The following is a 12,598-nucleotide window of genomic DNA, read 5'->3' as shown; positions in this document are numbered from 1 at the left end:
CTCAAAAATGAGATCGACAGGAAGTGCAAAATGGCTAAACAGGGATGGCTAGAGGACAAATGTAAGGATGTAGAAGCTTATCTCACTAGGGGTAAGATAGATACTGCCTACAGGAAAATTAAAGAGACCTTTGGAGAGAAGAGAACCACGTGTATGAATATCAAGAGCTCAGATGGCAGCCCAGTTCTAAGCAAAGAAGGGAAGGCAGAAAGGTGGAAGGAGTATATAGAAGGTTTATATAAGGGCGATGTACTTGAGGACAATATTATGGAAATAGAAGAGGATGTAGATGAAGACGAAATGGGAGATACGATACTGCGTGAAGAGTTTGACAGAGCACTGAAAGACCTGAGTCGAAACAAGGCCCCCGGAGTAGACAACATTCCATTAGAACTACTGACGGCCTTGGGAGAGCCAGTCATGACAAAACTCTACCAGCTGGTGAGCAAGATGTATGAGGCAGGCGAAATACCCTCAGACTTCAAGAAGAATATAATAATTCCAATCCCAAAGAAAGCAGGTGCTGACAGATGTGAAAATTACCGAACTATCAGTTTAATAAGCCACGGCTGCAAAATACTAACGCGAATTCTTTACAGACGAATGGAAAAACTGGTAGATGCAGACCTCGGGGAGGATCAGTTTGGATTCCGTCGAAATGTTGGAACACGTGAGGCAATACTGACCTTACGACTTATCTTAGAAGAAAGATTAAGAAAAGGCAAACCTACGTTTCTAGCATTTGTAGACTTAGAGAAAGCTTTTGACAATGTTGACTGGAATACTCTTTTTCAAATTCTAAAGGCGGCAGGGGTAAAATACAGGGAGCGAAAGGCTATTTATAATTTGTACAGAAACCAGATGGCAGTAATAAGAGTCGAGGGGCATGAAAGGGAAGCAGTGGTTGGGAAAGGAGTGAGACAGGGTTGTAGCCTCTCCCCGATGTTATTCAATCTGTATATTGAGCAAGCAGTAAAGGAAACAAAACAAAAATTTGGAGTAGGTATTAAAATTCATGGAGACGAAGTAAAAACTTTGAGGTTCGCCGATGACATTGTAATTCTGCCAGAGGCGGCAAAGGACTTGGAAGAGCAGTTGAACGGAATGGACAGTGTCTTGAAAGGAGGATATAAGATGAACATTAACAAAAGCAAAACGAGGATAATGGAATGTAGTCAAATTAAATCGGGTGATGCTGAGGGAATTAGATTAGGAAATGAGACACTTAAAGTAGTAAAGGAGTTTTGCTATTTAGGAAGTAAAATAACTGATGATGGTCGAAGTAGAAAGGATATAAAATGTAGACTGGCAATGGCAAGGAAAGCATTTCTGAAGAAGAGAAATTTGTTAACATCGAATATAGATTTATGTATCAGGAAGTCGTTTCTGAAAGTATTTGTTTGGAGTGTAGCCATGTATGGAAGTGAAACATGGACGATAACTAGTTTGGACAAGAAGAGAATAGAAGCTTTCGAAATGTGGTGCTACAGAAGAATACTGAAGATAAGGTGGATAGATCACGTAACTAATGAGGAGGTATTGAATAGGATTGGGGAGAAGAGAAGTTTGTGGCACAACTTGACTAGAAGAAGGGATCGGTTGGTAGGACATGTTTTGAGGCATCAAGGGATCACAAATTTAGCATTGGAGGGCAGCGTGGAGGGTAAAAATCGTAGAGGGAGACCGAGAGATGAGTACACTAAGCAGATTCAGAAGGATGTAGGTTGCAGTAGGTACTGGGAGATGAAGCAGCTTGCACAGGATAGAGTAGCATGGAGAGCTGCATCAAACCAGTCTCAGGACTGAAGACAACAACAACAACAACAACCAGTAGACTGCATACAGAATATACCCCATGTGTATACATTCTCTAAAAATAGGGTTGCAGGACTAAAATGTCCCACAGGCATCCCTCTGCTCTTATTCCACAAAGAATGATTGCACTTCACATGCTACTCTGGCTGCATGGATCAGTTGCGAAGTTGGGATGAGATTACACAAGCCCCTTTCACTGGGCATCACTTCCAAGCAAAAGACAGTGCCCATCCTAAACCACCACACAATTATTCACAACAAAACAAATATCCTCTTCTCGGTTATACTGACAACGAAACCAATCAGGCCCCTAGCTCCACTTAGACTATATAATGGAGGGTTTAACTGCCTCTTTCCCATGAAGTCCAAATTTGTCACAGACACTTGAACACCAATGTCTAATAATAAGTTATGTTCTCTGCTGCCTGCCATGCTGATTAAGTGACATTCCACCTCTGCATCATTTCTGTGGTATTAAAATTAACAGGTGATGCCTCGAGGTGGATCTGGGGTTCCACTGCTGTTTAATGCCTGATTGGTCATATTCTATCCTTTCCCTTTTTGCCCTTTACTTCTTCAATCCCACTTTCAGTGTCCAACCCTGCCACATCTCTTACATTGGAGTTGCCAACAATCTCTTTGTATGCGACCTAAACATTCACAATGATAACTTTCACATCAGTAGAAAAGACATTTCATCTATCACGAAATCTAGTTACCACACCTAATTAATCCAAAGCCTTAGCTACAGCTGCATTATTAGCCAAGTCCTTTGGAAACTCTGTGTCCACTTTTCTGAACACATCTGGTGTCAAATCATGTAAAAAGTTTTTAATGCCCTCTGCTCTGCTTCCTGCAGAAGAATCTTATTTGTGTTGTCATTATTCATTAATTCATAAGTACTAAAAATAATTTTCCATATCTTATCTACAAAACATTCTACAGATTCAGTCTGCTTCTGAGATTCTCCATTGAACTGATTGCAATAGTATCTGCATGTACTCTGCCTCCTATAATGTCGGATCAGGCCTCTCCTTAGTTCTCCAAATGAGTGAATTTTACTTAGTTCTTGTGATATGTTACATAAGTTTTTATGTCTCCTCTCAAGTAGAACTTGATCATTTGCAACAGCTGTTCATCTGTCCAAAATCCCAGCTTTACAGCTGTCAACAGGTTATCTACAAATGCTAATACATCCCTTCCTGTCTTGCTTGAAAAATGATTGCCTAGGCTAATGGTAGTTTTGTACAAGCTGGGAGCTGCTAAACTGGATAAGGTTCTGTTCTCCCTCGCAGCATGTGATTGCCTACAGTCACTTACATTGAAGGTACCTAATTGGGCACTACTGGTACAGTCTTCTTTTACATGTCCCTTGAACTATCTCACATATAAGCCATCATTAGTTCTAATAAAGCTTCACAGTTATATGCCTCCATTAATAAAATTTCCTTGCCATCACACTTGAAAGTGCTACAAGCAGGAGTCACCCATTGTGCTGATGTCACTGAATTTTAGGTCAAAACATTGCTCAAAACCATTGGTCACTTCTGATGCCACTTGTTGTGGTGTCAGAATGCCTTACATGTGTACTGGCCTTGTAGTAGGTCACAGTGACACTGCAGGATGGTTCACAGGACAGCGGTTGTGTAGAACCAGGTGGGCAGGTGTTGTGGAGTCATAGGGTTAGTGATAGAATAACAAGAAGTTTATTTATTAGAGTTCATAGACAGCTGAAGATGTCATCTCACGTAGGCAATGCCTCAGTGACATGCCAGCCCTGGGCTGTGGTGCTTGCTTAGCTCAGCATGTGGCCACAGGAGGTGCTCAGTGCCACAGTCACCAGTCCAGACAGGTGGCAGCAGTGAGGAAGCCAAGTCAGTGTATGGTGGGTGCAGAGAATTTTGTCACCCCCAGACAGCTGGAAGGTACATCATGACAGCTAACTCTAACATAAGAAGATACAATTATTTAAAGTGAATGTGTTGTGATGTTTGCTTGCTTTATTTCTTTGTTGATTGTCCTCAGTGTTGACGTACTGTGTTGGTACACTGGCTGCAAAATGGGAGGTGGAAGTTCGACACTGACTACTTTAAATGCTGTAGCCAAAAGGTGCACATTTGCATTTCACAGTTCTTTACTTTGACTGTTCACAACCCTCCAATAATACACAGTTATATGGCCAAGGCACTATGTTTAACTTACAGTAAGTCTCATTAATAGTTTGCAAGCAAACGTCAACATACTGCTACCATAGTTTACTGTTGAACATCAACGGGCAGTAAAAACCTAACCACATAGTTCTTGCCATATAATATTGTACATATTGAACAGACACTTTCATTGCTTTAGCACATGACCTATTGCACTTATTTCACAATGAAGTGGATGCAATATTGTTGATCTAATCAATATGGTCCCTTGACTGAAACGCACCTATGGACTGACTGTTTCAAGACCAAACATTGAGCCCTTATATATCATCACAATAATAGGCACTGAAACTACACATTGTTTGATGTTTAATTGATCGAAATTATGATTAAAACTTAGCTCATTAAATTAACTAAATACATCAAAAAATTTGTTCCTTTTCACGGATTCTTCTACAACAAAGGCTGGGCCAAATTATTTGTTTAAATTATGAACTAACAGATATAGTAATACAACCAATACTTTTGACGAAACTGGGAATTACTTTGGAATCAGGGCTGCCTTTGCTAACATGTTTTTGAATAGAGCCAAGCACATCCTTTAAGAATACTATTAGTTGTATCTCCAAATGTTTATAAGTACTACAGAATTTCTATTTGTTTATAAGTCAGCACTAGAATTTTATGAAAATTCAGATTATATTCACATATGTTGCTGTCAATCAGTCAGAAATGAAAAAAAAATGAATTTTAAGGAGGCAGATAGCAAAACAAGAGGGCAATTAAAAATATCCCAGCTTGCTTCATCACAGTGTTACCAGCCAGCAACCTGGGGCATGCCCGATGGAGGAGGCACCCAAGCACAGACTGTGAATCAAGGCCCCCTGGGTAGATTCTCTGTAGTCATTTGAAGTGAGCTAGCAGTTGATCCCCATGTGGTAGGCACTAAGCTACCAGCAGCATCAGGGCTAAGCGCAGCCCAGAGTCCCACAGAAAGTGGATGAGATGTCTAGTGTAGTTGAGGCTGGATGACTTACATCAGGTTGATGATTGACAAGGAGTACTTCTCAGTGCTATTACAGAGGATGACAGGTACTGTGTAGCTCAGGTGAGCAGTATTTATGGTTGCTCAACCCAGCCCTATGTTATAGGATATCAGTTTTGATTGCATAGCCCATGGAAGCAATGCAGTACCAGGTCCAGGTATGGTGTGAGCCAGGTTGCCATTCTGATGGTCTGTCCTTTGTACTAAGCTGCATTAACTATGTTTCATCTCCAACAGCAGGCAGCAAGGCTTTTTTCATTGCCACAGTGAAGACTTCCTCACGTCATTTTGATCCATTTACAGCTCCTAGTGAGCTCACATAACTACAGGCTACAAACATTAGTTTTAGAATTAATGTCATAACATTTGGCAACACTGGCTGTATTTGTGTTTTCACTGTTTGTACTACATGCACCCATATTTCTGCAATCTTGTTTTATTTTTGTTTACTGGTCTTCACAAACACAGGGTAATGACTTCACTTGACACATAAGATATACTTCATCACCCTTGTCTCACATTCTCTACACAAAGATTGGTTTAATTTGTACTTTTTTTACAAGTGCTTAGTGTCACTGGGTTTTTATATTGGTACCAGTTCACCATTTCCATTCGATTCTGCTACATTGTTGTTACTATTTTATTGCAATAATAAACAATGATGATTATAATGTATTTCTGCAAATGTATGATTTTTTTTTTTTTTTTAAATATGATTTTGTGTACATGCGGCAGGTAGGAAGGAGAAGGACAGTTAAATGATTGTGTTACATTGTTCAAAGATGGTAATGTTTTCTAGATATCTGTTTAACGTAGTAGTTGCATCATTTTAAAATATACTGTAATTCTGTGCTTAGCAGTCTCTGGTCTCCCATAAAAGGCAGTCCACCTTATGGAGGCAACACATGGAATATAGGTGTAGCTACTGCAAACAGCAACAAATCTATAAATCAGTGGAGGAGGTAAGACTTTCTGTAGAAAGAGTTAACTCAGCAGACAACCTGATGAAAATTAAGACACTCATTTTACATTGTTTAACAAGCAGCTACAATGAAATGATGGGAAACAGGACCACAAGTGTAAACAGAGACCAAAAAGTTCATATCGATGGAGTCTATTGGAAAAATGATTCAGATGATCAAGATTACAAAAACTGGAAGGAAAGTAAATGTTTCAACAGAGGAGGTAATCATCAGATGCAGCAGAGATGCAGAAGGAGTTCTGAACTACCTGGAGGAAATGCTTTATCTTCTGTAAGCCTATTTCCAAAAATTTATTAATTGTCAAAATTTACTTGCCACTAATGTTAACAATTGAAGAATAATATCTAAAGAATCTTATTTATTTTGCATTTTGTGGATCATTATAGTTTTTAAGCCTGTTTCCAAAAATGTTTTAATTATAAAAAATTACATATCCCCCATATTAACTATTAAAGAATGATAACTTGAGAACTTATTTATTTTGCAGTGTGTGGATCAATGCTTGTTTGTGAAACTCCAGGTGGTAAGTATTTAGAAAATTTAATTACTATAGTTGTTGTTAAGTTCATTTTCTCTTAAAGGTAAAAGATCTCATTGTACTGTACATCCACTCATGTATCATTTGTTAATAGCTTCACTTGTAAGTACAAAGAACCACAACCTGAGTATTTTCTCAATGATTTCTGGTAAAATAAATTTCCAATAGAAATTTCATCAATTAACTGTTGTTATCATGCTGGAGACAGTAGATAGGTATTCCAAAACATGACTATGTAAATGTGACATTTGTAACTTCTCCAGAAAATGCATCTTAATTTCCACATCTCTGTTTTAATGTGGAATGGTTGAGTTCAAAATCTTTTGAATTCTTTTGTCATGATGAAAGGAGAATATCAATGGTACAACATATTTCATACGCATAATCAGAGGTAACCTTACCCAAAAGTACAAGAGCTATCCCATGCCTTGAGAGTGAGGGCTGAATACTAGAGTTGGATTAGGTGGTCAACCTACCTTCTGGTATGTGAGCACGTACTCCTCCTATAATGATGCATCTCATGAGTCATTCAATGCAGTTGCTTGTGCAGCAGCCCAATCCAAACTGGCTGCGCAGATTGATATCACTTGCTATTTATAGCTTAGCACCACTGCAAAACAGCATTATCAGCACCATAACATCTGCCTTCAGTGAACATTTGGGGCTGGTGGCAAGTAAAACTAGTGTTGCCATGGGGGAACCATACATAGGCAACCTGCACAACCACACAGCTCAGTGCTGCTATAAGCAATCAAGCTGCGACTCACAGAGATGCACAGGGGTGCCTCACATAGAGGGCACCCAGAGTGCCCCTGAGAGCTACAACACCAAGAATTGCTTCACAGCTTTTGGCAAGGTCAACACACTGCCAAGACAATGCTTGCATGCCAGTCACAAATAGGGTAGGGCTGTCTCTATATATGATTTCAATAAACATCACAGAAAGTGAAACTTAGAGAAGTCATGTCAGGCTCTCTATCCTAGGGCATATAAGTGCAGCTCAATTCTGTCATTATAAAAGTTAGTTAACTGAGAGGAATTTGTGAGCTTAAAAGAGCAAAGAGTTTAGAGACTCATAAGTCAAAGCATTCCATTTAACAGATTTCACTGGATTTTTATGTGTACCGATTCACTTTCAGACATTTTACTGTGAGCTGAATGTCAGGAAAGTCATAAACTGAATGACACTTCTACTAAGTCTGGAACAGCACTATTGCATTATTGTTCTTAGTACATGGGCATTCAAAACGTTTTGGACAGTCATCTCTATTTTTTTTATTTTTCCCACGGGGAGAATGAAATTATTTTTAACATACTTGGAACATTTAGTTATACATTGAGCTTACTCAACATAGCCTGCATCAGCTGTGACACATCTGGTAGCATATTCTTTCCATAATGTAAATGCACTTTGGTAAAATCCTGTGGATTGATTTTTACACCATCACTTGACACAGGAAATAAGGTGTTTCTCACTATCAAATGTTTTACCCCGCATGTGGGCCTTCAGATGACCAAAGAGGTAAAAATCAGATGGAGCAAAGTGCAGACTGTAGGGAGGATGAGGAACAATTTTTCAACACATTTTCTTGATTTTCTCCTGTGTCATAAGGGCTGTATGAATTTGGCATTGTCATGTTGTAGTCTGATGAGCTGACCCTGAAGCTGTGGTCTGTGGGTCTTCATGGCATGTTACAGATTGTCCAATGACAAAGAGTAATGGACCCACTTAATTGTGGAGACAGGTTCCAAAAAGTCAATGTAAATGTCACCACACTGATCCCAGAAGGGGGCCATCACCTTTTGGCCTGCTGTTTGTTGAAGTCTTGGTTTCTTCTTCTGAGAGGAACCCAGATGATGCCACTCCATGGATTGGGTTTTGCTGTCAGCTTCAGAAAGAACAACTGTGTTTCATCCTGGGTAATGATGCTGTCATCCCGCACCCAGGTTCCCGGATTCGATTCTCGATGGGGTCAGGGATTTTCTCTGCCTCGTGATGACTGGGTGTTGTGTGATGTCCTTAGGTTAGTTAGGTTTAAGTAGTTCTAAGTTCTAGGAGACTGATGACCATAGCTGTTAAGTCCCATAGTGCTCAGTAACCTAGCTACCCAAAATGCACAGATCTTTCTGTACTTGAGTGACTGTACCAGCGATAACACGTTACCAAATGACAAATGAGTCATTTCAGCAAGCTGTTGTGTTGTCACACATCTGTCATTTTGGATGATTCGATCAATGATCTCCTTATTCACATCACTCACTGCCATCAATAGTCTACCACATCATGGATCGTCCATTAGAGAGAAATCAGCTTCTTTAAACCTCTGCAAGCACCGCCGGATACTGCTGCTTTCCACTGGGTCTTCCCCATTAACAGGGAGCAACTTTCTGTGAATCGATGGGCACAGTCATTAGCGGTCTTAAAGAGGAACTTCATCACCAACTGTTGTCACAAACTGACAGCTACCTTATGGTTCACCTGCAAAAAAAATAAAATACTTTTATATACCAAGTTATAGCCAAATGTTCCAAGTATGTTCACAAAAAGTTTCATTCTCATCCTGCAGCTCCCGGTGTAAAACCTGTCCCATGCACCCTCCCACCACCCCCTACTCCAGTCCTGTAACCCAGAAGGTGTACACAATCAGCTACATGTGAAAGCACAAATGAGATTTACCAACTGACATGCCTACAACGTGAAGCCTTCTATGTGGGAATGACGAGCCACAAACTGTCCATTCGCATCAACGGACACAGGCAGACAGTGTTTGTTAGTAATGAGGATCACCCTGTGACTAAACATGCCTTGGTGCACGGCCAACACATCTTGGCACAGTGTTACACCATCTGGGTTATCTGGATACTTCCCACTGACACCAACCTATCAGAAGTCTGCCACTCAACAACAACTTCCCCTTTGTACTTCTTCCGTGACTGACATCTCTCCCCAACCTCTTCGCATTTACACATGTCTGCCTGTGTATGTATATGTGCAGATGGATGTGTGTGTGTGCGAGTGTATACCTGCCCTTTTTTCCCCTTAAGGTAAGTCTTTTCGCTCCTGGGATTGGAATGACTCCTTACCCCCCCCCCCCCCCCCCCCTTTTAAATCCCACATCCTTTCGTTTTTCCCTGTCCTTCCCTTTTTCCTGATGAAGCAACCAGGGGTTGCGAAAGCTTCTGTACCAGGTCGGGAGGGTAGTTGCAGAATGCAAAAGCTGTTTTCAGGTTGTTGGTGTAATGGTTCAGGGATTCAGGACTGGAGCAGATTCGTTTGCCATGAAGACCTAAGCTGTAGGGTACGGACCGTTTGATATGGAATGGCTGGCAGCTGTCATAATGGAGGTACTGTTGCTTGTTGGTGGGTTTGATGTGAACGGATGTGTGAAGCTGGCCATTGGACAGATGGAGGTCAACGTCGAGGAAAGTGGCATGGGATTTGGAGTAGGACCAGGTGAATCTGATGGAACCAAAGGAGTTGAGGTTGGAGAGGAAATTCTGGAGTTCTTCTTCACTGTGAGTCCAGATCATGAAGATGTCATCAATAAATCTCTACCAAACTTTGGGTTGGCAGGCCTGGTTAACCAAAAAGGCTTCCTCTAAGCAACTCGTAAATAGGTTGGCGTATGAGGGGGCTATCCTGGTACCCATGGCTATTCTGTTTAATTGTTAGTATGTCTGGCTTTCAAAAGTGAAGAAATTGTGAGTTAGGATGAAGCTCGCTAAGGTACTCAGGAAAGAGGTTTTAGGTAGGGTGCTCCACCGCAGCAAGGACCTGGATGTGCGGGATATTTGTGTATGAGGAAGTGGCATCAATGGTTACAGGGATGGTTTCTGGGGGTAACAGATTGGGTAAGGATTCCAGGCGTTCGAGAAAGTGGTTGGTGTCTTTGATGAAAGATGGGAGACTGCATGTAATGGGTTGAAGGTGGTGATCTATGTAGGCAGAGATATGTTCTGTGGGGGCTTGGTAAAAAAGCTACAATGAGGTAGCCGGGATGTTTGGGTTTGTGAATTTTACCAAGTAGGTAGAAGGTAGGGGTGTGGGGTGTTGGTGGGGTCAGGAGGTTGATGGAGTAAGGTGAAAGGTTTTGTAGGGGGCCTAAGGTTCTGAGGATTTCTTGAGCTCCACCTGGACATCAGGAATGGGATTACCTTGGAAAACTTTGTATGTAGTGTTGTCTGAAAGCTGACGCAGTCCTCAGCCACATACTCCCAACGATCCTGGAAGCCTTATCAGCTGGAAGAATGATGATGGATCGGTCAGCCTTCACATCATGGATAGAGTGGGCTTCAGTTGTGGTGATGTTGGGAGTAGGATTAAGGTTTTTCAGGAAAGACTGAGCAGCAAGGCTGGAAGTGACAAATTCCTGGAAGGTTTGGAGAGGGTGATTTTGAGGAAGAGGAGATGGGCCCTGCAGTGATGGAGGACGGAACTGTTCCAGGCAGGGTTCAATGTGGATAGTGTCTTGGGGAGTTGGATCTTTAGGAGTAGGATTAGGATTATTTTTCTTCATAGCAAAGTGATATTTCCAGCAGAGGCTAACCGCCGTCTGCTTCACGTCTGCTGTGCACCGAGCTACCTTAATTTAAGTATTATCTGTATTTTTCTTACTTGTCACTTCTTCTTCCGTGTGTTTTTGCTTTTAGGAAGCTTTAATAGTCGAGTGCTATTAAGTGTTCCATAGATCTCGTGTTTGTTTTGAATACAGTCAGAGAGAGTCCCTTTAGTCAGCCATAGTGCCAGTAGTGTCAGTGTCGCCCTAACCGCCGTCTGCTTCACGTCTGTTGTGCACCGAGCTACCTTAATTTAAGTATTATCTGTATTTTTCTTACTTGTCACTTCTTCTTCTGTGTGTTTTTGCTTTTAGGAAGCTTTAATAGTTGAGTGCTATTAAGTGTTCCATAGATCTCGTGTTTGTTTTGAATACAGTCAGAGAGTCCCTTTAGTCAGCCATAGTGCTAGTAGTGCTAGTGTTTGTTTTCAATGCAGTCCAGAGACAGGTAGTGCTATTTTCATTGTTTTCTACAAGAAGTGGTTAGCAATCACAGTTTAGTCAATAATCAACCGCCTTTAGTGAATTATCAGTCTAGTTAAAAGTTGATTAACACTCTATAGTAAATTGATTTCTTAGGATGGATAGGATGTGTGGCTGCTGTGTACGGACGCAGGAGGAGCTGGCCACTCTTCGCGAACAGCTGAGCGTGTTGATGGCCGCGGTCAGCCGTCTTCAGGCTGCTGCCTCGGAGTGTAGTGGCAGTGGGGAGTCTGGTGCATCGCAAGGTACACCCCAGGTGTTACACGCTTCACCCACTGTCCCTGCTGTCGAGACATCTTCGCGGGTACCGGGCGCGGTTGGGCCACCCTCTCCCCAAGGGGAGTGGCGGGTTCAGTGGCGTTCACGGCGCTCGAGGTGGAGGGTCAATGTGGAGGCTGGCCGTGTGGCATCACCCGCTCTGCCTGTGAGTGGACATGTGGCCGCTCCTTCAGCAAGTTCCGAGCAGGCACACGGGGGGGAGGGGTTTATTAGTTATTGGGAGCTCCAACGTTAGGCGGGTGATGGAGCCCCTTAGGGAAATGGCGGAAAGGTCGGGGAAGAAGGCCAGTGTTCACTCTGTCTGCTTGCCGGGGGGTCTCATCCGAGATGTGGAGGAGGCCCTACCGGCGGTGATAGAGAGCACTGGGTGCACCCGACTGCAAATTGTTGCTCATGTCGGCACCAATGACTCCTGGCGTCTGGGTTCAGAGGTCATCCTCAGTTCGTACAGGCGGTTGGCGGAGTTGGTGAAGGCGGAAAGCCTCGCTCATGGGGTGGAATCAGAGCTAACTATTTGTAGTATCGTGCCCAGAACCGATTGCGGTCCTCTGGTTTGGAGCCGATGGGAAGGCTTAAACCAGAGGCTCAGCCGATTCTGCGGAGATCTGGGGTGCAAATTTCTCGACCTCCGCTATCGGGTGGAGAAATGTAGGGTCTCCCTGAATAGGTCAGGCGTGCACTACATGCCGGAAGTGGCTACGAGGGTAGCGGAGTACGTGTGGAGTGCACATGGGGATTTTTTAGGTTAG

At 42.3% G+C, this 12,598-nt stretch overlaps 1 protein-coding gene across 1 annotated transcript in view; it reads left to right on the top strand.

Annotated features, from left to right (window-relative positions):
* Nucleotides 1–12,598, top strand: part of LOC126284844 (uncharacterized) — an 80,442-nt gene that overhangs the window by 35,932 nt on the left and 31,912 nt on the right. The window contains exons 3-5 of the mRNA XM_049984070.1: nt 5,868–5,972; nt 6,056–6,263; nt 6,481–6,516. Coding sequence (XP_049840027.1) covers nt 5,868–5,972; nt 6,056–6,263; nt 6,481–6,516 — 349 coding nt within the window. The remainder of the gene's footprint in view (nt 1–5,867; nt 5,973–6,055; nt 6,264–6,480; nt 6,517–12,598) is intronic.

The sequence above is a fragment of the Schistocerca gregaria genome, chromosome 8 (genome assembly GCF_023897955.1).
Source record: "Schistocerca gregaria isolate iqSchGreg1 chromosome 8, iqSchGreg1.2, whole genome shotgun sequence".
NCBI classification, from domain to species: Eukaryota; Metazoa; Arthropoda; class Insecta; order Orthoptera; family Acrididae; genus Schistocerca; species Schistocerca gregaria.
Note: the sequence above shows the minus strand (reverse complement) of the source record. Positions and strands in the feature narration are given on the sequence as shown.